Genomic DNA, 25999 nt, shown 5'->3' with positions numbered 1-25999 from the left:
TTAATTTTGTATTTGATTAAATTTAGAAGTACACTTTTGTATTCAAAATCAAGTTTAAAGTTTTTTTTGGTAATTTTCCCTTATTCATTTACTTTCTAACAAAGATATCGTCTTTATTTAACTTCTGCACATATGCTTTCAAAAATTAATATATATGATCGACTAAGATTAAAAATAAAACTATATGGTATAAGGTTTTTTTTATAAAAGGCTTTAGTCAAGGAAATCTGATTAACATTACAAAAGATTGCTAAAGGAAATTAAAAGAAAGAACCAAGAAGTGAAAGAAAAGTGGAGGAGGATTGAAAGAGCAAAGTACCCTTAACCAAGGATACATTAATTAAGTGCCAAGCAAAAGAGAAAGAAGCTTCTCACCCGCTGCATTAATTTCCCAATTTCATCATGGCTTCTCACCATTCAGAGAGTCCTATGAAAGATAGCTGTAGATGAACGAATCACTATATGACATATATGTTACATGGATATGTCAAGGTTCAAATTCTTATTGTCGAGATTTAATGGATATATGTTCTTTTATATTGCATATATAGGCACGGTTTTACTTACATGATCTGTCTCTTTGGTTGTGAAGTTTAGCGTGATATAACGAGTTTACATTTACTCTTCTTCTTCAAAATGATTTAAACCTAAATGCAAACGTTAAGAGTCAAGAAGGTATTAATATATGAAAATATTACGCCACAGGTCACTTTCCCACTTATTGATATCATCTTATGTCACTTGCTTATACCAGAACACTTTCTCATAACCATTTGTTGAGACCCACTTCTTCAATCTCCCAACTCTCTTCCATTGTAGTCTTTGAATGGTTCTCTAAGCTCTCATCAAGCCTCAATAAGGCTACGCGTGTCCTTCCTCTGTGAGCAATCTGAATCCCATCAACTCTCTTATAACCCTGGATCATTGTTTCAGAGGTTGTTTCCCATAAGACATCTTCTTCTTCAGGACCAGTCTTGATCCGTACGAGATAACTGTCCTCTAGTTGGACCAAAAGTCCTGTTCTTTGACTAAAACAACCCCACACGGTATGCTTCAGCGTCTCCATACCGCTCTTGCTTCTTGTTGTAAGCCCTGAAGGCTGCGTTTCAAGCATAAGCACAAAGCATTCTTCATCATTAACCGCCTTCTCCCCCCCCCCCCCCCCCCCATGCAAACCGATTCAGCAAACAGATTTGCTGTTGTTTTTGGGTCAAGTCCTTGAAGGAACCTTCTGAGAGGTCCAGAAGGTTCATCAGAAGCATGTCAATGTGGGACCCAAGGACTTTGCTTGCAAGCCAAGTTACCATCACAACCAACACTGACTTTACAACCGGACACAACAAGCTCTAAACTCCATTGGCATGAACCTTTATTCCACAACACGAAACCACCCATCTCTCCACCGTTTCCGTTGTTGATATTTCTGATCCTCACCATCTTCTTCTTCCTCTTTCCATTTAGGGCTTTCGCTGCACAAAACTCTGTTACTCCCATTTTAACCTTTTCTATAGCGTACATGCTCTCTACTCCAGCCAATGCCGTCTCTCCTTCAGCTGCTGCGGTGTATTGCTTCACTACGTACTTCGCCACGGCTGCTTCCTATTATAACCCAAAAACAGAGAGAAAGAAAACTTTTTAGTCAAGTAAATACTACAGTAATTTATAAATTTACATATATGAAAATAAATTTACATATTTACTATATTCAAAAACAAAAAGGAAACTAAAAATGGAGGTTTAAATAATTTGTCTTCTCAAAATGGTTTAAGTGAGTATTTATTTATTTGCGATATATTGGAATTTGCTTTTAACATATATAAAATAATTTACTTAATATTCAGAAACACAAAAGCAACAATAAAGGTCTAAATAATTTTTTTTTCTCAAAACAAAAGTTTAAATGAGTATATTTATTTACTTACAATTACAATTGATTGGTGTTTGGTGAGTTTGGAAATGGGATGATCAAGAGGCCGAACGTGGCTGACGGTGTAGTATCAGACCGACTATCAACAATTCCCTTTAGTTTTGATTTGCTTGCCGTTACGGCTACATTAAGAAATCAAAACAACTCTAATAATTAAATAAGAAATATATAAATGCGACTGTGTAGTAGTAGTTGCATTCTTCATACATTCAAGAGTTCAATCTATATATGATCCTGACAATATTATTCAACGTTTTTCTACAGGAGCACGTATCTTATACTATATATTGCATGATTAATTAGTGGATAATAATAACATGCACGCTGTTGGATATCTTTTTGCAGATATGGAATTTGTCTGCACAACTCATTGCTAGAATAAACATCACTTCTGCATGCCGGAATATCAAAATGGTACTTCCTCTGTTTTATTCATAATGTTTTCAAAGAAAACATGACGTTTAAGAAAAATTATTTTTCTCTTAAAAGTAATTTTAAAAATATAAATTATTGATAATGTAACCAGTTATAAATGAAGATGTATAATCATAGGTTAAATTTTCTTAGTAAAGTTAAAGTTGACATAAAAATATTTACACATCATTTATTATGTAACAACAAAAATCTTTCAAAATATTTTTTACTATGAAACGGAGGGAATACTTCTTTTAAGAAGCTAGAGTATATATATTGACCGTGTGTAATGTTTATGTGCTAGAACGAGCTACAGTTCTCGAAATATACTAGCAAATCACACTTTTCCACAGATAGTAAAGCACCAAATAAAAATTAGGCTACTTTGCTTAAGCTATTAATAACATTTACAAAAAAAAAAGAAATTGAACTAACATTTACAAAATTGATGTTATTAGTTCGAACTCTGAGAACCTTTTCCTCTTAACTTCATAGCTATGATTTCTCGTTTACTCCTAATGTTATATGGGGTTCAGTTTTGGTTATATGCTTTGCAAATATTTTAATTTCTTATTCAATTTGTTTCAATGATAAAAAAAATTAGAAATATGGAAATGTTTCCTTATGGTTTGTAATTTGACTAGATATTGAACTTTTCAGAATGAAAATATACATTAAAAATAAAATAAATAGAGATAAAAGAAAGAAGAAAAGGCAAAATAAAAATCAAAGGTTCCGACCATTGCGTAGTTGATTGCGGATGGTTAATGGAGCCGAACTGACGTATTCCCATAAAATGTTATCGCCCATAACAAGGTTTGCCTTCTTCCGAACGTGGGTTTTGTCTTTCTCTCACGTGTTTGTTCGGCGCCGAGTTGGTTTTCGTATAACTATAAATCATCATATTTTCTATAATTATCCAATCTATAAGAAATATATTGAGAAACCAAAATTAAAAAAAAAAATCTCTAAATTTTCAAATTACCACTGGCAAATAGATAGCTCCACAATCGCCATATATTATATATAAAGCTTCCAGATACGATGGAGTTAAATCTCCAATTTTCTACTCACTAATCCTCTCACACCATAATCTTTTGTCAAATATACCGTTTGTAGGTTTCGGTTATGTTTGCTAATTTGTAGAAACTATAAAGTTAATTTTAGCTCAGTTTAATTATTTTTCAAATGGACATTAATGCTGATTATATTATTTTCAAAAAATTAAAACCCAACAACTCAGTCTAATTTTATTTGTTTGTTGATATATATATAACAAACGAACCAATATTACAATTTTAAGAGTAAATAAAACATGCAAAAGTTTGGTTTAGAAATTTTATAAAACATTGCTCGTTTGTAAAAGCTTTTAACTTGCAAAAGCATATGAGTCAAAAGACATGACTCACAAGTTTTTCTAAGTACTTGGAAGAAGACCCATCTTTACTTAAGCAAACATTAGCTCTATCTTTCCACTTCAAGCAGCTCTCTCTTATTTCCTCTCCCATTTCCTTTCTTAATAACTTCTCAATTTCCTTCCTATCCAACTTACTTCTCTCTAATATCATCCCAACCTGCCACACATCAACAATGTACCTCGCGTTCACACGCTGGTCTGTAAAAAATGGCGTACATATCATTGGAACACCTTCACATATGCTCTCTAGCGTTGAGTTCCATCCACAATGTGTCCAAAACGCTCCTACTGCAGGATGCGCTAATACTTCTAACTGATTCACCCATTTCACAATTTGCCCCTTCTGACCAATGTTTTCCAAAAACCCACAAGGCAATGACTCGAGCCATTCAGTCCCTTGGACCATCCCCGGCCTAACCACCCACAAGAACGGCTGTTTAGTATTTCTTAAACCCCAAGCAATCTCGAGAAACTCCTTCTCCTCTATATCTGCAAGGCTTCCAAAACTCACATAGACCACAGTCCGCGGGTCTTGCTTGTTGAGCCAATCAGTTGTTACATGGTCTTCTTTGTTCTTTGTCGTCGGTAAAATATTTTCGCTATGTTTGTAAAACGGTCCGACCGGAAAGACGAGAACTTGAAACTCGGTACTAAAATTCATGAGTACGATGATTCTTTCAAGATCTTCGAATGTGTTCCATATGATTCCTGAAGAAGACTTGGCTCCTTCCACCATGTTGTTAACTACCCGGTATAGTTCCTCCGGCTCATTCGTTTCCATGACTGGAAGATCCTTCACTCTCAAAGGTGGAAGCTCCGTCACTAGCTCATCCAATCTAGAATCTTGAGCAAAACGAATTTATAACTATTTAGCTTTGGATTATTTATGTTTCCATCATTCTTTGCGTTTACATGTTTTATAGTAGGCACTCTATAGAAAATGAATAGACCATCTTAATTACTTTGTCTTATGAAAAAAAATAATACTGTAGAAAGATATATATTAGAAACAATGTCCCACATCTATTGTTGGATAGAATTTTGAATAATATATAAGAGATAAACCAATTCAATTATTACTAGTTAGTTTTATGTTGAAAATTCATATAATTTAAACATATATTTCATTTTATGAATTTTTTTTGTTAAAAACACAAATTCAATAGAAAAAGTTTTGTTTGAAGGATTTGCAGCTATAACCACAACTTTCAATGGATTATATATGATACTATATTTCCAGTTTATCATACAATCAAATAAGACCCATGCATATATTAAAGGAATTCATATTAAAGTCTCTTTATATAATATTACTTTAAGAAGTTAAATAGAGAAAGCTTTCACTAAAGAACATTTGCTTTGTGACTCCATTAGTTATCCATATTGTAAATGTATAATTTAATATCATAAATAATGATATCTGATCAAGCATATGCCAAAGTAATTTTCGTAAGATAAAAAAATCAAAGTTAAAGAAGTGTGAATTTTGTATTACCTTGTATAGGGAGGTAATGCTTATCTCTAAGGAGAGGGTAAGCGGCAAAAGCACAAAAAGACGCCACACCACTTGTGGTTAACACCATCCTTCTAATCCCAACCTCTTCCGCTGCAACCTCCGTGGTCCTACCCCAAACAACGTCGGACACCAGACAACACGCCCTCTCTCCTCCACCTACTTCCGCCTTCAGAGACTCACGAAACGGGTTCGCGTAACCTTCTCTCAGCTGACGAATGAATGTGACGAGGTCCATACCTGAAGCATCCGGTTTAGATAGAGGGTCTTCTTCTTCTTCTCCTTCGTTGTGGTGATGTATGGTTCGAAAAGTGAAGTTTGGGTAGTGAGTAGTATCAGGGAAGTTGAAAGAGGTGTGGATGATCGTGATGGAGAAGCCGCGGTGGTGGAATATTCTGGCCAGTTGGACCAACGGGTTGAAGTGTCCTGGAAATGGTAAAGGGAACATGATTATTCTCTTTTCTTTTCTCTCTTCCATTATTATTTTTCTTGTTATTGGAGAGTTTGGATTATTTTGAGTTGTTGGTGTGGTTTTAAACTTCTAGTACGCCGCCGAGAACCACTTGGGCAAGTTGGTGTGCTACCTTCGTAGGCTACTCAAAGTCTCAAACACGACTCGAACTTTTGATAGTGGGATTACATGGGGCAGTGGACCCCGACCAAAAACATATAATAGATGATAATATATCTGTGGTTATTGGTTTGTGTATAAGAGAATATTGTTTTCGCTGTAAGATCCATTGATTTATAACCTAAGTCATAAAGATATGGAATCCAAAGCTAGCGAGTTATACCAAACTCCTAGAAAACTAGTAAGCCAAAGGGAATAAGACATTCCTTTGAGACATAAGTCGGCTGAAAACAAGCCGAATCCCCAAAAACATAAAACTAACTAACTATACAAACGGTTAATTTATCAAAAAACTGATTATCATAAAAATTCAGGATCTTACATCCATAATGTTTTATAAGGCCGAAGTTAGCATTTAGAAATTGATGTGAAACAGTGAAAGTAATCATTTATTATAAGGAAACCAACCCCATTGTACTACCATCAGACCACCAACACTTTGGCAACTATAGAATCTCAATTTCAATTTTATTTGTTTACGACAAAGAAAAGGGAGAAAAAGTAATACCAGATAAAACTGGCTTAACATGCATAATATCTCTGGCTTGATTATTCTAACCATGATGATTGATGAAGGATCGATATAAAACTCAAACAACTAACATTATTATTTCAATAGAAATGATTGAAAACATAACATCCAAAAGTTTGATGAGTGCCTCACAAGTTTTCTTTACCCTCTTCTCTCTTTTTTGTCATTTCCATATTCTTTCCAAAAATAAATTGCACTATTTCTTTGAAACAAATGTACAACAAACCCTTTTCAAACACACTCTTTTAAAATGAATCATCATTTTATTCCATTTTTCCTGATTTCTTACCGGTTTTGAGAAATGAAGGAGAGATCCCAAATCTATCAGACTTGAAGATTTCAAAATAAAAAAAAAATGGCATAAACTTTCACCGACGTTTAGTAAATGTAGGAAAATTTACTTCCAGATACAATATATTTCCATTACCAATATGATTCACTACAAACGTTGCTTCATTTATTCAAACAAACCAACAAAATAAAAACTACATATAGTTCATTGCAACCCTCACAGATTCCAAAAAGAGTAGAAAGCACCCTAATGTGTACTCTCAACACATCCTCTATGGTGTTGCACTGCAACTACAACTACAACTACAAAGACATAATCTTCACCCAAGGAAGAGCAGCTGAAAATTCCTCCCCACCAAAAATAGTTTCTTATTAAAACCTTTTTCTACATTCACCTAATCAACAAATATAAATTAAGCAATAACCAATAAAATATCACCCCCACCCCCGTTCCACACACAATTCTTCTTTACTATAACCAGTAACCATCACTAACTACGACCGTCTCCGTTTCCTTCAAAGTCCTGAATCCTACAGTACAACCATTCATTCTTGTTGAAGATGTCTTTCTTCCTTCAGACAGCCACCGTTACTGCAGTTTTGGAAACTGAGTTTCGGAACTGAGGTTGGGGATGTTGTTCGAATTAGTACTGAGACGAGCTTGGGAACGTGAGTTACACCGACCAGAGAATGTTTGAGTTTTAAGATGTTGTGTCTGAACAACCTTTGTCGGGAGCTTAACACATCCACCTCCTGAAACCAATTATTTTATTTTAGATCCCAAGGAGCAGAGCACACGACTTAAAATCCATGGAAAAGTTCGTTAAAGTTACCTCCTTTCTTCCGGGAATCTGAAGGGTTTCTGTGATTCTTGGGAAGGAAAACGCCGGTACCAGCAGACGGTTGTTTAGCGGCGGCGTAAACGCCTCTAACGGGATAAGGAAACAAGTTCAAAGCGGGTTGCGATGGTGTCTGCTGTAGCCAATAGTAGTAGTAGCTACCAAACGCTGCGTTTTGAGGAAATGGGATGAATGGATTAAGATTAGGGTTTTGGCGGCTCGAATCAAGATTCGCCCTTTTGATCTTGGCGACTTCTCCAGCTGCAGCAGATATTACTTTCAAAGAGTCTTCTTCAACACACGGAGACTCTGGCCGTGAAGGGGCTTGCGAGAACGGACCGTCGGGACTTTTGTTTCCAGAGGTTGTCAAGCCCCCGAGTCCACTCCGAGTTGACTCAGTCGAGTTCACCTGAAGAGAGATTGCTGTGAATGTTTAGTTTGCATTATGAGATAACATTTGAAAAGAGTGAAGCTTTTAAACAAACCTCAGTAGCCTTGAGGAAGGGAGGAGGAGGAGAAGGGAGGCGCTGAGTAGAGAGAGCGAGTCTGCGAGTCAACCCGGCAAAGAAGTCATCTTCGTCTTCGCTAGTTTCGTCTTCCGTCTCCGTTGAGTCTACCGGGGAGGTGAAAGCGGAGGAGTCGAATTCGTAAGGGAACTCGTTAGGGAAGCCGAGTTGACTCAGGGTTGATTCGGTGAAAAGGGCTTTCTCCATCGGTTCAAGGTCAGAGGACACGGCGGCGAGTAGCGGCGCGACCATTACGACAGTGAGCAAAAAGAGTGAGAGAGAGGTGTTTGACTCAAGAGAGGGTTCTCTCTCTTTATAAAGTAAAAGAGGGTTTAACGAGGAGAGACAGCTATTAAAACATTGTTATAGTATTGCTTCTGTAACTAGTCTGTAATTTTTAAATGGTTTGACTACCAAAATATAAACTCAAATGAGGAAACGAGAACTCACATGGGCTAGTTGGGCACACACTACGTGGGATTTCCACTATAATCATGTCGGTGCTTTGAATCTGTGCGACCGAAAACAAGGTTCTCGTCGGCGATCGCACAAATCATTTTTTTTTTTATTACTTCACTGCTAATATATTAAACATTCCAAAATTTATGTTTTTTTTTGTTAAGGGGTTTCCAAAATTTATATTTTATATGGAGGATTATCAAAACTATATGGTATATCTGTTGACAAAAAAAAAATACTGCATGGCATAACTTGCATACAAACTAGATATGTAAGATAAGCAAGAGGGGAGTTTAAACAAACACTACCAATATTAGGAAAAATTTGGTGAATATTCACAGAGAGAGTATAAAATAAGTAGTTAAAGGGACAATTGAAGCACTATCTTAATGTATTATACTATATTTATTAAGTAAATAGTATAGAAAATCCGATTTGGTCTCCAACAGAGGTTCATGGAACCACTAGATGCTTAAGAATTAGTGATTTTAAATTGTGACACCAAATCCGCACATTGGAATATCGTCGAAATAAAATCAGTTGCATCTTCATACTCCGAACAGACCGTTACACAAGATAACAAAACGTTTATAGGTGAATAGACACTTTCATTTAACATTTGGAAGGGAAACACTGTTTAAAAAGGAAACAAAGGTTAAGACGGTTTGCTTCTCCAAATGATAAGGATGCTAGAGATGATAAAGATGATCCCGGTAAGCCCACCACCGATAAATGAGAAAGGAGGCGAAAGTGATTGTGGTGGTGATTATTGGACGAGGGTTTCGGGAATCCCTGATTGACGGTGTTGTTCCGGTGAGCACGCCACAGTGATCAGAGACGACGACGGCGTGACCCAGAACATAAAGTATGTAAAAGAGCGACATTAAAACAGAATACAAGTTAAAACGAACATAGAAGAGAGGCAAAAGCAGTGGGGATGGGGGTTGACGCCAAGGAACTCATGCTCCACCGGCGTCCGGAACCAAACATATCTGAGGTTTCTCGGTTATCGTGCCCGGGAGCGTTCAAATTCAAAACCTTTTAGTTAATTTTTTCCGTGATAGATCACTTGGAAGTTTAGAGTTGTCTTAGAAAACATTTATTGACAAAGTTCTTGAAAAATATGGCATGATAATGTGTTATTTGGTAAATATTAAATGTTTGGAATTGGAACAAAATATCTTGTAGCATGTTTTTGCATTTGAAAAATATTCTCCAGAACTATGCTTTTTTTTTTTTTTTTTTTTTTTTTTTCCAGAACTATGCGAGGTAATTAAAATTATAATTTTATAGTTCATATTACACCGGTGAAACTGAGACCGCATGTCCCTTACGTGTGGAAGAAGCAAGAAAGACAAGGTTGATACACCGTTCAAGAAGAGATCATAGCAATCGTCACTTCCTAGTTCCTAGGTTGTCGTGAAGACGCGAGTTGCATCTGCAGCGAGATTTGTTTGGGCAGCATCAACGCAACGCTCGATCTCATGTCTCCGACCATACTGAAAGGCTACCTCAGTGCCTCACTATAGGATTTCACATGCCTTACATGCTTTGCTTCATCGTGTTCTTGCTTGTTTTTTTTCTCCAAAAAGTGCTTACATGAATTTTTTTTGTGGTTGATGGTGATGGTTGTTGTCGTATCAAGACTTATTGGGGCAAAAACAAATGGATCACATTCGTTATGCAGCTAGATCCTAACACACTGATTCTTGAGCAGAGCGGAGCATAGAGATGAATATATAGTTTGAGAGTCAGTCAACCTTCGTTGAATTTAAACAAGGGGTAGTCGGGAATGGATCTTAGATTTACGGGACTATAAACATTTTTTGGATTAGAATGATAAAAAAATTTAATAATATAAAAAGTTAAAAACCATACTATCTAATGTATAATGTAGTTCTTTAGAAATTAGAGTTGAACCGAATCTTTCACCCGGCCAAACCTAGAACTGATTCTGGTAATAGTAGCACCCAATTGGAGCGATGAACAAAGTAGTTTTTATTTGAAATTTTAATGTGTTAACAAAAAAAAGTGTAATATAATGTGGTTGATTCCCTTCATCTTTTTTTTTGTTTGGTGTATGTACTAAAAATTTAGTCTGCTTATGTAGATATATAAAAACTTCAAACGAAGGCTTTTGGGCATTCGAACATTATGCAAAAAGAGTAAGAATAAAAATTGTGATCATAAACATTATATGCAATGAGGCTTATTCGAGAAAGTTTATGTTTTTGGCAATATTTTTTAAATATGATAACATCTAATAAATTACAATTTTAACTTCATAATAAATCAGCATTAAAAAATTAATAATTGATATATCACAACTGAAACAATATATATATATATATATAATGTATATATCACATTAATAAAAAATTAAACATAATTAAAAATATAATTTTTACATCAACATATATAATATCTTCTGTACAAATATATATATTCATCAAAATTAATTGTAAGTGTGTATTAACAAATACAAAACTAAAGTAATTCTAATCAAATGAAAATTTGTTGATATTTCAATGACTAAAATTTAATTTATTTTTTTCTCTTCACACGATTAAATAAAAATTTATTTTTTACCAGTTTAGTATATTTTAACTAAAACAAAAAAATATCCAATTTTATTTGAATTTATATTTAGATATTGACATATTTAAAACTAGTGATAAGAGACATACTTAAAATAAATAAACTTTAAATGCAAAATTAATACAAAAAAATATTTTTATAAAATGTTAACTTTATTAAAATTTAAATAAATTAAATTGAAATAATAAACCAAATTAAAAGAGCAACGCTAGAAAAATATATTTATGGTTTTATTTTTTCAAATTGATGAAGTTAAAATATAAAAGAATAATGCCAAAATCTAAATTAAAAAAATATTTTAAAATAAATAGTATTATATTTAAAATTATTATTTCTAGTATATTCAATATATGAACACTACTTTCTTTGTGTTTTCAAAGGAAAGGATTTTTAAGCATTCGGACAATATGAATGGTATTATTTTAAAATAATCTATTACGATTATAACACTTTTTATATTAGATATAGAGTAACAACAATAATCTTCTCCTTCTTACAAAATAACTTTATCGTCCCAAGGGAAACAAACAGGATGATTCAATTCATCTCGATTTACTCGACACATAGCTTTCCCTTTATTGTCTCTTCCCACCTCCCAAATACATACTTTACAGACTTCATAATCTCCAAAATTGTCGTCGTCTCTTGCTACCGTAAATATATTAAATTCGTGAGATTCGCCTATACCCCACGTAAAATGGCATCTAAACTTCGTAGTTTTGAAAACGTTAACATGAAATTTGAAACCCCAGGTTTGGTTCCAAGGGATATGGATCAACCCCAAGTCATCTTCACTAGATTTGCAATGTACATTCAGAGTTTGCTTGCTCTGTACAGTGTTGTTGATTATGACATGCTTTGGTGCTAGAGGCCAGAAGCCGTCAACGCCTGCAGATCCTGATGTTGATGTTTCCTGCACAGCATTTGAGACATCTAACACTGATGCAAAAATAGTATAAAGACTATAAAATGAGATCATAATCATGAAAATGCTATGCGACTTATCATAGAGAGCCATTGCTAATGAAAATTATATGGAATGGGTTGTTCGATTAAACTTTGTTCCCTATTTAAATGTAAATCTATTCGAAGGGATGGGATGATTAACCTTACGTTGAATGCATTTATTTGATATGTACGTAGTAGTATATTTATATAATTGTACATCGCCGTGTAAATGTTAATTTAATGCTTTACTTTGGAGTTACAAATTTATTTATTTTGGCGACAGTTATAAATTTATTTCTGGTATAATTTACTACAATTTGGAAACAAATTAATGTATTTTGGTCTTGATTGACTCAGTTACAATTTCAAAATTTTGGAAACCTCTCATCTCGAAACATCTCATTTGAGATACGAGTAGATAGACTTTCATAAAAAAAAGATGTTCAAATAAAGATGTTCGTTGGATTTGGATAGACTTTACATTCCAAAAAATCTAATGTTATTTAATGGTTGATTTAAATTCCTTTTTTATATATTTAGTGTTATTGATTTTGTATTAAACAAATTATTGTAAACGTTTAAAATCTATTGTTATTAGTTTTTGTATTTATAATATCTTTATTAAAAGAGTTTAAAATCTATTGTTATTGAAAAGATTTAAAGTGATAAATTAAAATTTAGTGTTAACTATGTTTATTGATTTTCACTGTGAAAAAGGTTGTGAAAAGAGTTGAATGATTTTGACATTAATTTTATGAATAAATTTTAGCAATCAGAATCCCAAAATTAACAAGAATCAACTCAAAGTTTATCAACTAACTTTTTTTTACAACAATAACTACATCTACATATGAAACAAATTTAGGTGAGTTTTTTCATGGTGAAACAAATTGTCATTCATTATTTGCTCAATCTTCAATAATTCATTTGTTATATAGAATTGATTTTTCATGTTTGTTTTTATTCTCTTGTAGTTTTATTTTTATCCCGCATTAGAATTACGCATGGGCATAAAATCCATAATCCGAAATCCGAACCAAACCCGAACAGAAAAATCCGATCCGCACTCGGTCCAAAATGTAAAAAATATCTGAATGGATCTTGTAAGGTGGTACAAAACATATCCGAACTCGAAGTGTTATTAACCGAACCCGAACGACTAACCCGAAAAACCGAAAAAACCAAAAAATCCAAAAAGATATCTGAAGAAACCGGTTTGAATGTCCAAACTAATATACAATGTAATTATATCAAACATGAATATATACTTCATGTTGGTTATAGACAAATATTGTATCGGTTTAGGTTCAATTGCTTAGTTTAGATTAGACTTGGTTTAGAATGGTTTAAGCTTGTAATTGAGAATGAACCGGACCTCTCTCTTTAGCTAGGAGATACGCGTGTGATATGTACACATGTTCAGGTTAACTAACTCGAGTTATAAGAGTCTGTTAGCTGTAGTTAAGAGTTAATAAGCATAGCTGATTAGGAGTTGTTAGATCAGTTGATGCGAGATTAACAAGAGAGTTAGTCCGTGAGATTGAGCTGTAGAGACGGTGACTCGAGTGTGAGATCATTCGTTCAAGATAGTAAATTGCTGGTTCAATCCCAGCTCCGGTGAAGTATAGCGGCCACACACCTAGTTAACGGTGGTGGTGCTGTGAACACCGGGTGAACAGATCGACTGTGTGCTCCGTAGAATAGAAGTTCTAATCAGTTCAAGATTGGTGCGATCTTCACATTTCAGATATTCAATTTAATATTTATTTTGATATGGTATCTAACAATAAGTATTTAAAATTTAAATAACTACATTAAATACTTAATTATATACTCCCTCCGTTTTTTTTAATATAAGTCATTTTAGAGAAATTTTTATGTTCCAAATTATATGACGTTTTCGGTTTTCTATGTAAAATTTATTAATACTTAATGGTATATGACCAATGATAATATACCTTCTATTTTATTATTGGTTGATTTGTGGTTAGGTAAATAATTAATGATGTTTTTGTTAAGGAAATATATAAAATTAATGATTTCTTAATCAATGTGCACAATTCTAAAACGACTTATTTAAAAAACGGAGGGAGTATAAATAAGTATATATTTCTTATGTTTTGCTTTTAATTTTTAGATTTTATTTCGGGTATATCCGAACCGATCTGATATAACCCGAATCCGAATGATATATGGTTATTTTATGAGTTCTATGATGTGATACAAACCGATCCGAACCCGATGTGTTATATCCGAACCTGACTCATACTTGCAAATTTACTTGAATGAGACCTAGGAGGTGTTATCAAAAAGAACCGAAATCCGAAAAACCCGATCCCAACGCCAATGAATACCCAAACGCCCATGCCTAATTAGAACATCTTCATCCTGATTCTTTAATTTACTCCAAAATGGAGTAAAAAATAGAGATTGAACAAAAAAATAAAAGATTATTCCATAAATGAAGTGATTTTTATTTTTTTGTTCATCTCGTTGAATAATCTGAGTTTGGATTGGTATAAAATTTGAATTTGAGAAAACTCAGTAAAATCTACTAAAAATCGGTAAAATCGGTGACTATGGTCAACTTGGAAACCTGGTTATAAAATTTAACACATAAGTAATGTATTTTAACTGTTATTAAATTTCAATAATTTATTTTTTATATTTATTTCTATTCTCTTAAGAAAAAAAAGTAAAATCTCTATTTTGATCTCTCATATACAGTTTTCATTTTGGCCATATTCATAAAATTTGAGATTTTAGTTGTAAGAATAAATAAATGCGATAATTTAAACGGTCAATCATTTGAGTGTTTATCAGTTACAATCTACACAGTATTCACTTTTACTGTATAATGGCTAAAATTATATTTAATTTTCTAGTTAATGAAAGAGAACAAATAGTGTATCATATATATAACTACTTTTTAGGTCATGATGATATCATTATAAAAAAATTAATTTTGGAAAAACAGAAAACCCAGTTCAGCCGATTGAACTAGTTCAACCAACAACCCAATAGCTATATTGAGTCGGTATGCGGTCCAATTTTTAAAACATTTCATATATTTGAGAATTTACCATTAGGATTGCTTTAACTATCCCACATAGGGGTGGACACATTATACGATATTCGAAGCCGCACCCGAATCCGATCCGAAAAATCCGAATCGAAATCCGAACCGAAGTAGCAAAATATCTGAACGGGTATTGAATTAGGAGAGATTGGATATCCGAACCCAAACGGGTAATATCCGAATCCGAATGGATATCCGAAGATAACCGAACATATGTATAATTAACCATATATTTCTAGCTTACATCTCTCATTTTATATAAAATATTTATATTGATACTACACATACTTTAAATTCATATGATATACATAGAATTACAGAGAAAATGATTTGCTACTCACTTAAAATGCATGTTTTGCTTTTTGTTTCAAGAATTAACAAAAAGCTACATCCAAAATTTCAAACAATAACCAAATTAATGTCTTTTTAGTTTCAAAATGTTATATCCGAATCTATTAACCATTCAATCTATTAAAAATAAAAAATTAGTTAAGTGAAAGTTATATTTTTAAATATAAGAAATTTGAGAAATGAAATTTTTTTTTTTTTTCAAAATCTAAATATCCGAACCCGATCCGAAATAACCGAACCCGAACTAAAAGTATCCGAACCCGACCCGAAGTACATAAATACCCGAACAGGTTCTATACTTCTATACCGAAATATCCAAAAATCTGAAATACCCGATCCAAACCCGAACGGGTACCCGAACGCCCACCCCTAATCCCACATATAAAAAGATAAACCAATATATTGAAACTTAATGCTCCCAGCCTTAGAGTGTTCAATAGTAGTAATGAATAACATCAATACCAATGTTTTGAAAACCAGACCGAATACTGATTCGGTATAGCTACTGGTTGACTGGTTAGACCAGTTCAACCTGTTGAACCGACCTTTCTGTTTTTCAAAATTAAATATTTATAATGATATATTATCATTATCTAAACCTAGAAAGTAGTTCTGAATGTAATATGTTCTTTGTTCTCTTTCAGTAACTAGAATAATAAACATAAATTTAGCTATATATACAGTAAATAAGTGAAAACTATATAAACTGATGAAGACCCAAATGATTGATCATTAAAATTACTGCATTTATTTATTATTACAACTAAAATTTTAAATTTTAAATTCTATGAAAAATTAAAATAGTATATGAGAGCCAAAGAGATATTTTTTTTTACTTTTTCTTACAAAAATAGAAATAAATATATAAAAAAATTAAATACATACATTAATTGTAAAGAATTAAAATTTAATGACAATTAAAACGTACATTAATTATATGTTGATTTTTAGAACTGAGTTTTCAAAATGATCCAGGTCACCGGTTTTATTGGATTATAATTTTTGCAGATCCGGGTTTTAAACCAAACCGGGGTCGGTTTATTCAACGAGTCACGATCGGATCGGTTCTACCGGCCGGTCTGGTCCGGTTTTCAAAACACCGATCAATACCTAAGTACTATGGAGTACCATCAACATGTTTGGTCTAATTTTCGAACTTAAGATCTTGATTAGCTGTCAAGCTTTCCGAAATCATTTACACTATAAATCCTTAAACTAATAATTTTTGTTCATTTTTAATATTTAGCACCCACTTTGAGAAATGAACAAAGTAATTTTTTTTTTGTAATATTATTGTGGTAGTTAATTTTTCATCTTTATTTTCTGGCTTATGTACTTCGAAATTTATTTTGCTTATCTAGATATAAAAATAAATCGTACGATAAAAATAAATCTTCAAAGAAAGCTTTTAACCATTACAACATTATGAATGGTATTATTCTGTTACAATCTATTACGATGGTAATAACAATAAGCTATTTTCTTACACATCATCGTCCCACGTGAAACAATATCGAACTGATCCATCTTGAGTTATACGACACATAGCCTCGTCTTCGTTGTTTCTTCCCACCTCCCAAATACATTCTTTACAAACTGGAGTCTTTCCAAAATCATTATCGTCTTCATGTACTAAATATATCAAAATAGTGCGATCCGCCGAAATACCACGTAAAATGGCAACGAAACCTTGTAGTTTCCCAAATGTTAACACGAAATCGGAAACCCCAGGAATTACCAAAAGGGATATGGATCAACCCCAAGTCATCGTCACTAGATTTGCAATGTACATTCATGAGTTTGCCTGTTCTGTACAACGTTGCGGATCACGACATGCTTTTTTGCTAGAGGTATGAAGCCGTCACCACCAGATCCTGGTCCTGGTGCGTCCGCCACAGCATCTGAGACTTCTAACGCTGATGCAAAAAGAGTAAGAGTATAAAATGAGATCATAAACATTAATATGCAATGAGGCTTACTAGACAAAGCCATTGTTCTGTAAATTTTGTGGAAAAGGTTGTTAGATTGAACATACTTGAAGGGATGACTAACTATTTATTTTACGTTGAATGCATCTATTTGGTCTGTGATCGTATTCATCGACGTGTAAATGTTTATTGTTTTCCTTTGGTGTTACAATTTGTTTTTTGTTAGTGTATAATTTGGAAACAAATCAATGTATTCTTATCTTGTTTCAAAACTTTTTTTTTGGGTCAAATGTACTCAAGTCTTGACTCAAGACTCAAGACTTGACTCAATGTACTCAAGTCTTGACTCAAGACTCAAGACTTTTGAGCTTTTGAACAATATTAAAAGCTTTATTTTAAAAACATTTGATCATTGTTTAAGAAAATATTAGGTGTTAAGTAGGTGGTGATCTACTGCAACCTCAAAGAAGGCTATAGAAACTTAAAGTACATTTAAGCATTTGTGAATATAATAATATAGTTATTAATATAGCATGTTATTTTAATTTATATTTTATAAAATTCATATTATTTTATTTTGGATAATTTAATATATGATATATAAAGTATCATAATTTATAAATAATGGACTATATAATTTTGTTATTAAAATCTTAAGATTTTTATATTGCATAAATATTGCTGTGAAATATTAGCGTCTACAAGCCCCTTTAACAGCCCTCTAAAACTCTTTTTAAAACACTATTTTCACTTAGTTTGTTTTTTCGGCTAAATTGAGACTATATAAAAAAAGATTACCCACCAAATGGCAGAACATACCTAGACCTAAGTGAGTAGTAAGGATATCACTTAATTGAACTATATATTTTGAATTATGGAACTTAAATTTGCAAACTTAAGAATATGATAATTTAGCTAGTTTGGGACAAATTTTAATTTGTGGCTGACTTCATGCCAAATTTATTAAGTATATTACGACACTAGTTAAAAACATGCTGGGACAAATTTTAATTTGTGGCTGACTTCATGCCAAATTTATTAAGTATATTACGACACTAGTTAAAAACATGCTGGGGTTCCAGAGTATAACCATCCCACATAGAAAAAGATAAACCAATTATATGATATACCAAGTGCAACTAGCATCCCTTCTGTACGAAGAAGGGTTTTTGATGGACCTGTAGAGGGTATGATCAGCTCAAGATTAGCCAAATTAACATCCCCTAGGAGGCTTTGTCCATTGCATAGGCACTAGCGAAATCTCAGAAACGATAGGCATCACTAAGTAAACGTTTACCATATGAAATGCATTTGACAAGAAAAACAGCAACCCAAATTGAGCCTTGGCCATTTACACTTCATTATATAAATATATAACACCCAAAACTCATTTGGATTTCTCCAAAAATTAAAGATGGTACTGTGCCTTTGATTCATTCTTCACTATGATAGTAGCAATATTTTTCGGATGGGAAACTCTAGCTCTACCCATCTGATTCTTCAAAATTTCTACACCATTATTGATATTTGTGTTTTTAATGGTTTTTAACCACTTGTTCTTTGGATGGGAAACCGCCGACCTCATTATATTCTTTAATTTTCTCTACAATGTTTTAGCATCAACGGTCAAGTAAAACCATGTTTGAAAGAAATATTTTAAGCAATTATAAATCATATTATTTTATTATAATCTATTACGATGGTAACATTTTCTTAGATTAGACATAGTAATAACAACAATCTTTTATTTTTCTTACACATTATCGAGCCATGGGAAACAATAAGGGTCTGTACCTCGTGCCCCTATGCGACATATAGCTTCGTCTCCATCCTGTCTTCTCACCTGCCAAAGACATTTATCGCAGGCTGGATACTTTGCAAATTCATCATCGTCTCTCCATGGGTCGAATATTACAAAAAGGTGAGATCCCCCTCCATACCACGTAAAATGGCAACGAAACATTGTAGTGCTCCAAATGTTAACACGAAATCGGAAACCCCAGTAATGATTCCAAGGAATATGGATCAACCCCAAGTCATCGTCAGCAGATTTGCAATGTACATTCAGAGTTTGTCTGTTCTTTACAACGTTGTGGATTATAACATGCTTTTTTGATAGAGGAAAGAAGCTGTCACCGCCTGATCCTGGTCCTGGTGCTGGTGCTTCCGCCACAACATCTGAGACATCCAACGCTGAAACAAAAAGAGTAAAAATGAAAAATGAGATCATAAAAATCAATATGCAATGAGGCTTATTAGAGAAAGCCATTGCAGTGTAAATTGTGTGGAGTGGGTTGTTAGAATGAACTTGGTTCCCTATTTATAGATATTAACAAAATGTAAATATAATGGATGACTACATAGTAATACGAATGTTACGTTGAATGCATGTATTTGATATGTGTTCATCGACGTGGAAATGCTTATTGCTTTCCTCTAGAGTTACAAATTATTATTTTTTTTTCATAAATTAGGAAACAAATTTTTCTCATTCCTTCTCATTCCTTTTTTTTGTAAAGGAATAAAGAATAAAATTATTTCTTGATAAATTTGAGAAGGAACAAACATTCTTTTTCATTTCCACTATTTTATTCCTCTAGATTCCTTTTCTATTCATTCCTCCTCTTTTCAGAAAAGTTACTAGTCGGAGCCTAAATGTAAAGTAGGTGGTGATCCAATGCGAAGTTAAAACCGGATATGGAAAATTAAATTAATAAATCATTTTCTGAATATAATAATATGTTTATTACAAATTATTCTAATTTATATTTAATAAATTTGATATAATTTTAATAAAATTGCATAAAATACCACATTTATAATACCAATTTTCATGTTTACTTTAATCAGTTTTATCCTCATTTTAAGAGCTAAAAGACACTTATAACCTTAGATTTAATTAATGATCTAGATTTATAGTTTAGAGTTGAAGGGGTGGGATATAGTTTTGGAATGTGGAGTTTAAGATTATAATAAATATATATACATAAATACTTAATTTTTTAAAATTTATAGAAATAGTTTCAAATAGAATTTTCTAATTTCAAAAATAAAATTTGAAACAAAAAAATTCAAAAATTCAAAAAAAATTTATAAAAAGTTTGAATTTGAAAACTTATAACTGGAAAAGTATAAATAAATTTTATTTATTTAAATAATTATTTATTATATATAAAGCAAGAGTATAAGAGTTTTTTGCATTTTAATGAAGAAGACATTTTTGAAAATGTCACTTTAATAAAGGTAAACGTTGAATAATGATACCAATAATAAGATAAACATGAAAATTTCTCATAATTTTATTTTATAATATGGTGTTTAGTAATAAAACTTACAACTAAAAATGTATCATAAGAAATATTTTTAATGAATAAAAATTTTGTTGCCAAAAAATGAATAAACAATTCAATTTGAAATTCGTTAAGGTAATCTGCTTCAGTCTATGATTTATGTAAATGAAATTTATGTTTTTTTACTATGAAGAGGTTGATATTATTCAAGTACGAAGAGAAGGACAAGTTTTGAAATTTTTTTTGTGGGGTGGGGGTGTTGAAACAAATAAAAAATGAACGCCTATATATTATTCCATGCGATTTATTTTAATTGTCGTTGTAGACTTGTGCACAAAGATTAAGAAACATTTAACGTCAGAGCATGACAGACCGGTACCGCTGAAACATGAAATTTATATATTCTAAATAAAAACATCATTACCTATACAACTAATTATATTTCAATCAACAGAAAAAAACACTAAAGAACTTTTGTTACTTTTTATAAGTCCCCATAAATCAAAAGTTCAAATATATTATAAATATGAATATTTTTTTCTAATGAGGTGGCAAATGTTCAAAACTGATGAATATGGCAAATGTTTCATTAACAATGCGAGAGCTTCTTTTGATTTATAGTCCACTAGAGAGGTGAATAATTTGCCACCTCTTACAGAGTATGTGGTAAATGTTTCATTAGAAATGGCCAGAGCTAGACTTGACGAAGAGATGTTTCTCTGTACACAAAACTGATAAATATGGTTCTCGAAATATTTAGAAAGCACCAGAACTTTAACGATTATATACTCAAATATACAATAAACTAATCATCAAGTAATTTCAACCTGGATAATTAGGTTATTACAAACTATAAGAAATATTACAGACGACTTTATAACCGATAATTCTATATGCTTATGAGGATTTATGCAAGACTGCATCAACTGAGCCGTCCTATCGAATCTACGCTTGATGTTAATTTTTGCGCCATGTTACAAATTTATTGTATGTCTTTTTTCTATTAATTCACAGAATTCTGTCTTGGATTCGAAACCCAGACTTTCTAGTATGGAAGCATTAATAAACTTTTCATTTAGTTGTTTTCATCAATATTTGAAGAACTATATACACTGGAAGATTGACATTTAATAGATGTTGAGTTAAAGGATTGATTCGTTCAAAATATAATTGAAGGGCTTACTATTTATTTTAATTGATTTTTTATTATTAAAAATATTTAGTTTTTTTTTTATTTTAGTTATAACACAATATTTTGATTTAACTATTTTCATCCACATTTGAGTATTTGACGACAATTTAAAGGTAAACGAGGGAAATTGACATTAACGAATTTTATGTTAAAACTTAAAAGGTTTTAAAATAAGAGGAAATTACAAAATAAGGGACTTTCGTTAAGATCTTTAACACTTTAAGACACTCTTGTTCACTTAGCCACTTTCCTACAACATTCACCATTGGAAAACCCTGATATATGCCTTCTTTTTTGTTGGTCGAATCCCTAACATGCCTTCTTATCTATGTCTATTAAAAAATAACTATTTACCAACTACATATTTCAATGGGAAAAATTGGAGAAATACACTTAAATAAAATATTAATTTGAAAACTACACCATTGTTTAATTTTCTAGAAAAATACACTTTGGTATATATAAATTTACTAAATTTCCCAATCTCAATATTTCTTAATTATTTATCATCATAATTATTTTATACTCAAAGTAACGGTTTTAACAAACATAAGATGTTTTTAAAAAGAAATCTTTAGAATATCCAGACAATATTATTTTTTATATATTTTGAACTTTTTATGTTTCTGAAAAAAAAAACCTTCGAGACAAGTCTAGTTTTCTTCTTCTCCTTACCCTCGATGTTTGAAAGAACTTTTTTCTTCCTCTGATCTCATTCAGAGGTTTGTTAATTCATGAATTATATTTCACTTTCTCTTTCTGCTTCTATTTTATTTTAAATGGTTTTTTTTAGGAAAATCATGCTGCATATAACTGGAGTTTTTGGAGAGAGGAAGATGAATAAAGAATCATGGAATTTCACGGTGAATACAAAAAAGGAGGTAAATTATTTACCAATAAAGAAGGTTTGAAGTTTGAAGATATGGTGCATATGGTTCATGAAGATTTTGGTATAAATAGGTTGGGTAATGATTTAGAACGTCTCAACTAAGGTACAATGTCTTCGTGATACAACGCTAACACTAGTCTATACAAAACCGTATAAGTGTAGAACGTTTCGAACTGTTGTCTTAGGTCAACTTTTGCTGGTCACACCCGATACGTCTAACACTTTGACTATTTCACTTGATGCTTCTCTCTGCGCGAGTAGAAGCAAATACAATTGTGGTTTTGCTGTGTGATTTTGCTGAGTGGAGGCAAGTACTGTCTGGAAACCTGTGTTTTTTTGTCTATGAATTTCCGAAAGAAAATTTAAAGCAAGACATGAAAATTCCATAAGATATAAGAGAAAAGAAAGGTGCTCCAGCTATTGGCAGAATGAACTCCTCTTATCAAGAAAAGCCTGGTGATGAACAGATCAATAAGTTCTGGAGAGATAGATGTTCTATACCTTTGAAGAACTCCGCTTATGTTCAAGTTTGGCGTAAGTGTCGTTTATGCGGCTTGATAGACTATGAATTACAGGAGTTGGTTTCCTTTTTTCTCAGCCTTATTTATCTCTTTTTGTTGTAATGTTTGTAGAATGGTACCATGAAGATGCAGGAAACTTTCCAAAAACATCCTTGTTTAAACATGATGTTGCTTCCTCCACAAGACACTGCTTATTTCTTCCCAATTCAAATTAATAACAGCAACAAAAAAAAACTACAACATGTTACTTTCGTATGTTGCTATGGAAATTGCTCTCTCCCTTGTCCTCTCTGTTCTTGAATAACAAGTGATGATTTTTTTCCATAATTATAGTTTCAATATAATTCCTACGTTCGGCTATAATATCCTTGTTATTGTAAAATTTTAAATGGTAAAATAAAATATTTATCCAAAAATACATATTTATCTTAAACATAAATAAATATAATAATATTATTTTTTTAATTTCGAATTTATATTTCAGTTACTGAAATCTCATCTGGGCAAAAAATGTCAATTCACATTTAGGAAAGTGTAGTTTTTAAAAAATAAAATAGATGGTGTAATTTTCAAATTTCAAACTATTAATAAAGTAATTTACAAATTATCCCTATTTCAATACCCACATGAACATTAAAAAATAAAATATATTTAAAATAATTGTTTGGCTAAAAATGAAACAAACCAATATTTTCTCTTTTTTTACTATATCTTCTCTTTCTTTTTTTTCTCTCACGGTTTGTTCGATCGCTAGAAAACTTATGACATTCTTTGTACAGATTTACTCATTTTCCATTTTTTTACTACTGTGATTCTTCAAATTGTAGATTTAAGGTGAGATCACTTTATGATGCGAAGAATGATATCTTTCGTGAATCGAAAAGCCGCACTCGTCAAAATCGTATGTCAACATCAAAGCTCGCACACAAAATTAGATCGGCCAAAGAAAACACTTCACCTCTGGATCTGTTATCCTTGATGGGTATGGAAAAAAAGCAAGAGCTTATTTTCTTTGTGTACACTGACATTCAATCCGCTCAAATGGAATCTTTGCTCGGGTGAGGTGGTGGACAATATAGGTGTCTAGGTAATTCTCTTTAGAAATTAAGGAATGTTGAAGAAAATATCTAATTAGGTATTGTCGGGGGTCTCTAGGAACACGTACCACAACACTCAAATTTTACTGAAGGACATGTACTTCTTTAGGTTGAATCCTTTTCTACCATGAGTCGAATGTTTACTTTCTTAAGCCTGAATTTGTTTTTGTTGCATATCTCACCCTTTTTAGCGACACGACATTATATGATAAGTTTTGAGGAAAAAAAAAACATTATATGAGTTCTGACTAACCATGTGGACATGGTATTCTGTGTAAGTTATCTTTTTTTTTTTTGCAACTTTTTTTGTAAGTTATCTTTTTTTGAAAAAAATTATGTGCGGAAAGATTACCAATGATATATATTACCGTGAACATGTTAGTCTGGAGAGAATATCGAGGGCCGTTTATCACAGACATGTTTTTGATTTGACTTATGGGTTATCACAAAAAAAATATTGTATTTAAGGAGCGTTTATTGGTGACCGAATTCTCGATGATTTTAATTTTTTTAGAGATTTCCTCTTAATTGGCTTATGGATTTTAAAACAATTTTTAGAATCTTTTGTTATTGGTTTATGAAATTTTAAATTCCACGTAAAATTTATTGTTATTCAAAAAGTTTAGTTTTCATTGATTTTGTAATTTTATTTAAAAAAATTTGTTCCTGGGACACAAATCTCTTTAGTTTTACACATAAGATTCAACTTTAGAAATACCATGTATACTCATAAGTTCTTAAAATATACGTAACAAAAACACATACAAACACACAAATTTTGTATTGTTAAGAGAATGTGTGTTAAGAGAATGATAAAAAAATTGTAACAAAATCATTTTTAAACATAGGTATCGATCAAAGACTTTCTCATCTCGTCGACAATAGAGCTAGGATGAGCTTCCCTTAGCTTGAAGATGATGTCTATAATAGAGAGCTCTGTTGCGGTTGTGCCTGAACCACAGAAAGCAGTCCAGTCATTGACCGTCATACCCGCACCTATAACGTCACTACCACGGTTCACGGTTCCTGCAACCAGAGGGACTTGAAGAAGTGTTGACAGTGCGTCCAAATCTTCCACTGAGGTGTGAGAATTCTTTTTTAGTCTAAATATAATACCTAGCAGAAATGATAATCTTTTTTCTCTTGTCCTTTTCTATAGTCATCTTTTTGTGGTTTTATTTTAGTTTTGAGTGTGGTAAATATTATTTAAATTATTTATTATCTTTAAACATTTTTATAATATATTTTTTCCTGCATTAGTCAAAGTTGAAATAATATAATGAACTATTTCTTTCTTTTTTTGTCAACAATGAAACTATTTCTTATAGATTAGTTTTATCCTATAAATTATAATTATTCTTATATATATATTTATTTATAATTATATGTATATAACTTATATTTTCATGTTATGCATATAAATATAGTTAAAAATTTACAAAAAAATTTATAAGATAATAAAAGTTGTTATAACACACTTAAGATTATATATAATATTACAGATACGTTATAGACAAATCAAAATATATTTCATTAAATTATTTTATTTTTGTTTATGTATTGTTTATATATAATGT

The 25999-nt window shown here is 31.9% G+C and overlaps 3 protein-coding genes and 2 pseudogenes across 4 annotated transcripts; all 5 read right to left on the bottom strand.

The window, feature by feature from the left end:
* Window positions 1-539: 539 nt before the first annotated feature.
* Window positions 540-2298, bottom strand: LOC103831382 (annotated as a pseudogene).
* A 1272-nt stretch (window positions 2299-3570) lies between these two features.
* On the bottom strand, window positions 3571-6575 carry LOC103830023 (UDP-glycosyltransferase 76F1). Its single transcript, XM_009105722.3, has 2 exons — window positions 5254-6575; window positions 3571-4601 (listed from the first exon to the last, which is right to left on the bottom strand). Exons 1-2 carry the CDS (start codon window positions 5747-5749, stop codon window positions 3733-3735), a joined length of 1365 nt encoding a protein of 454 aa, XP_009103970.1. The 5' UTR covers window positions 5750-6575; the 3' UTR covers window positions 3571-3732.
* Window positions 6576-6830: 255 nt separating this feature from the next.
* LOC103830022 lies at window positions 6831-8546 on the bottom strand. Of its 2 annotated transcripts, XM_018652789.2 has the most exons (4): window positions 8310-8546; window positions 8050-8276; window positions 7559-7973; window positions 6831-7478 (listed from the first exon to the last, which is right to left on the bottom strand). In XM_018652789.2, the coding sequence occupies exons 1-4, from the start codon at window positions 8320-8322 to the stop codon at window positions 7315-7317; spliced, it is 819 nt and encodes a 272-aa protein (XP_018508305.1). In that variant the 5' UTR covers window positions 8323-8546; the 3' UTR covers window positions 6831-7314. The 2 variants fall into 2 exon arrangements, with proteins under 2 accessions (XP_018508305.1, XP_009103969.1); XM_009105721.3 differs by having other exon boundaries at window positions 8050-8465.
* Window positions 8547-9756: 1210 nt separating this feature from the next.
* Window positions 9757-15007, bottom strand: LOC108869083 (S-protein homolog 5). Its single transcript, XM_033275805.1, has one exon. It carries the CDS (start codon window positions 12143-12145, stop codon window positions 11621-11623), a length of 525 nt encoding a protein of 174 aa, XP_033131696.1. The 5' UTR covers window positions 12146-15007; the 3' UTR covers window positions 9757-11620.
* Window positions 15008-15599: 592 nt separating this feature from the next.
* LOC117126676 lies at window positions 15600-17540 on the bottom strand (annotated as a pseudogene).
* Between the last annotated feature and the right edge of the window lie 8459 nt (window positions 17541-25999).

The sequence above is a fragment of the Brassica rapa genome, chromosome A07 (genome assembly GCF_000309985.2).
Source record: "Brassica rapa cultivar Chiifu-401-42 chromosome A07, CAAS_Brap_v3.01, whole genome shotgun sequence".
In the NCBI taxonomy this organism is placed as follows: Eukaryota; Viridiplantae; Streptophyta; class Magnoliopsida; order Brassicales; family Brassicaceae; genus Brassica; species Brassica rapa.
Note: the sequence above shows the minus strand (reverse complement) of the source record. Positions and strands in the feature narration are given on the sequence as shown.

Excerpts from the sequence above, each read along its gene's own strand:
- LOC103830023 (XM_009105722.3), bottom strand. The coding sequence starts at position 5,749 with ATGGAAGAGAGAAAAGAAAAGAGAATAATCATGTTCCCTTTACCATTT. Across the intron at positions 4,602-5,253 it reads GCATTACCTCCCTATACAAG|ATTCTAGATTGGATGAGCTA; the intron begins GTAATACAAAAT and ends GTTTTGCTCAAG.
- LOC103830022 (XM_009105721.3), bottom strand. The coding sequence starts at position 8,322 with ATGGTCGCGCCGCTACTCGCCGCCGTGTCCTCTGACCTTGAACCGATG. Across the intron at positions 7,974-8,049 it reads CCTTCCTCAAGGCTACTGAG|GTGAACTCGACTGAGTCAAC; the intron begins GTTTGTTTAAAA and ends ATCTCTCTTCAG. Across the intron at positions 7,479-7,558 it reads AGATTCCCGGAAGAAAGGAG|GAGGTGGATGTGTTAAGCTC; the intron begins GTAACTTTAACG and ends AATTGGTTTCAG.
- LOC108869083 (XM_033275805.1), bottom strand. The coding sequence starts at position 12,145 with ATGGCTCTCTATGATAAGTCGCATAGCATTTTCATGATTATGATCTCA.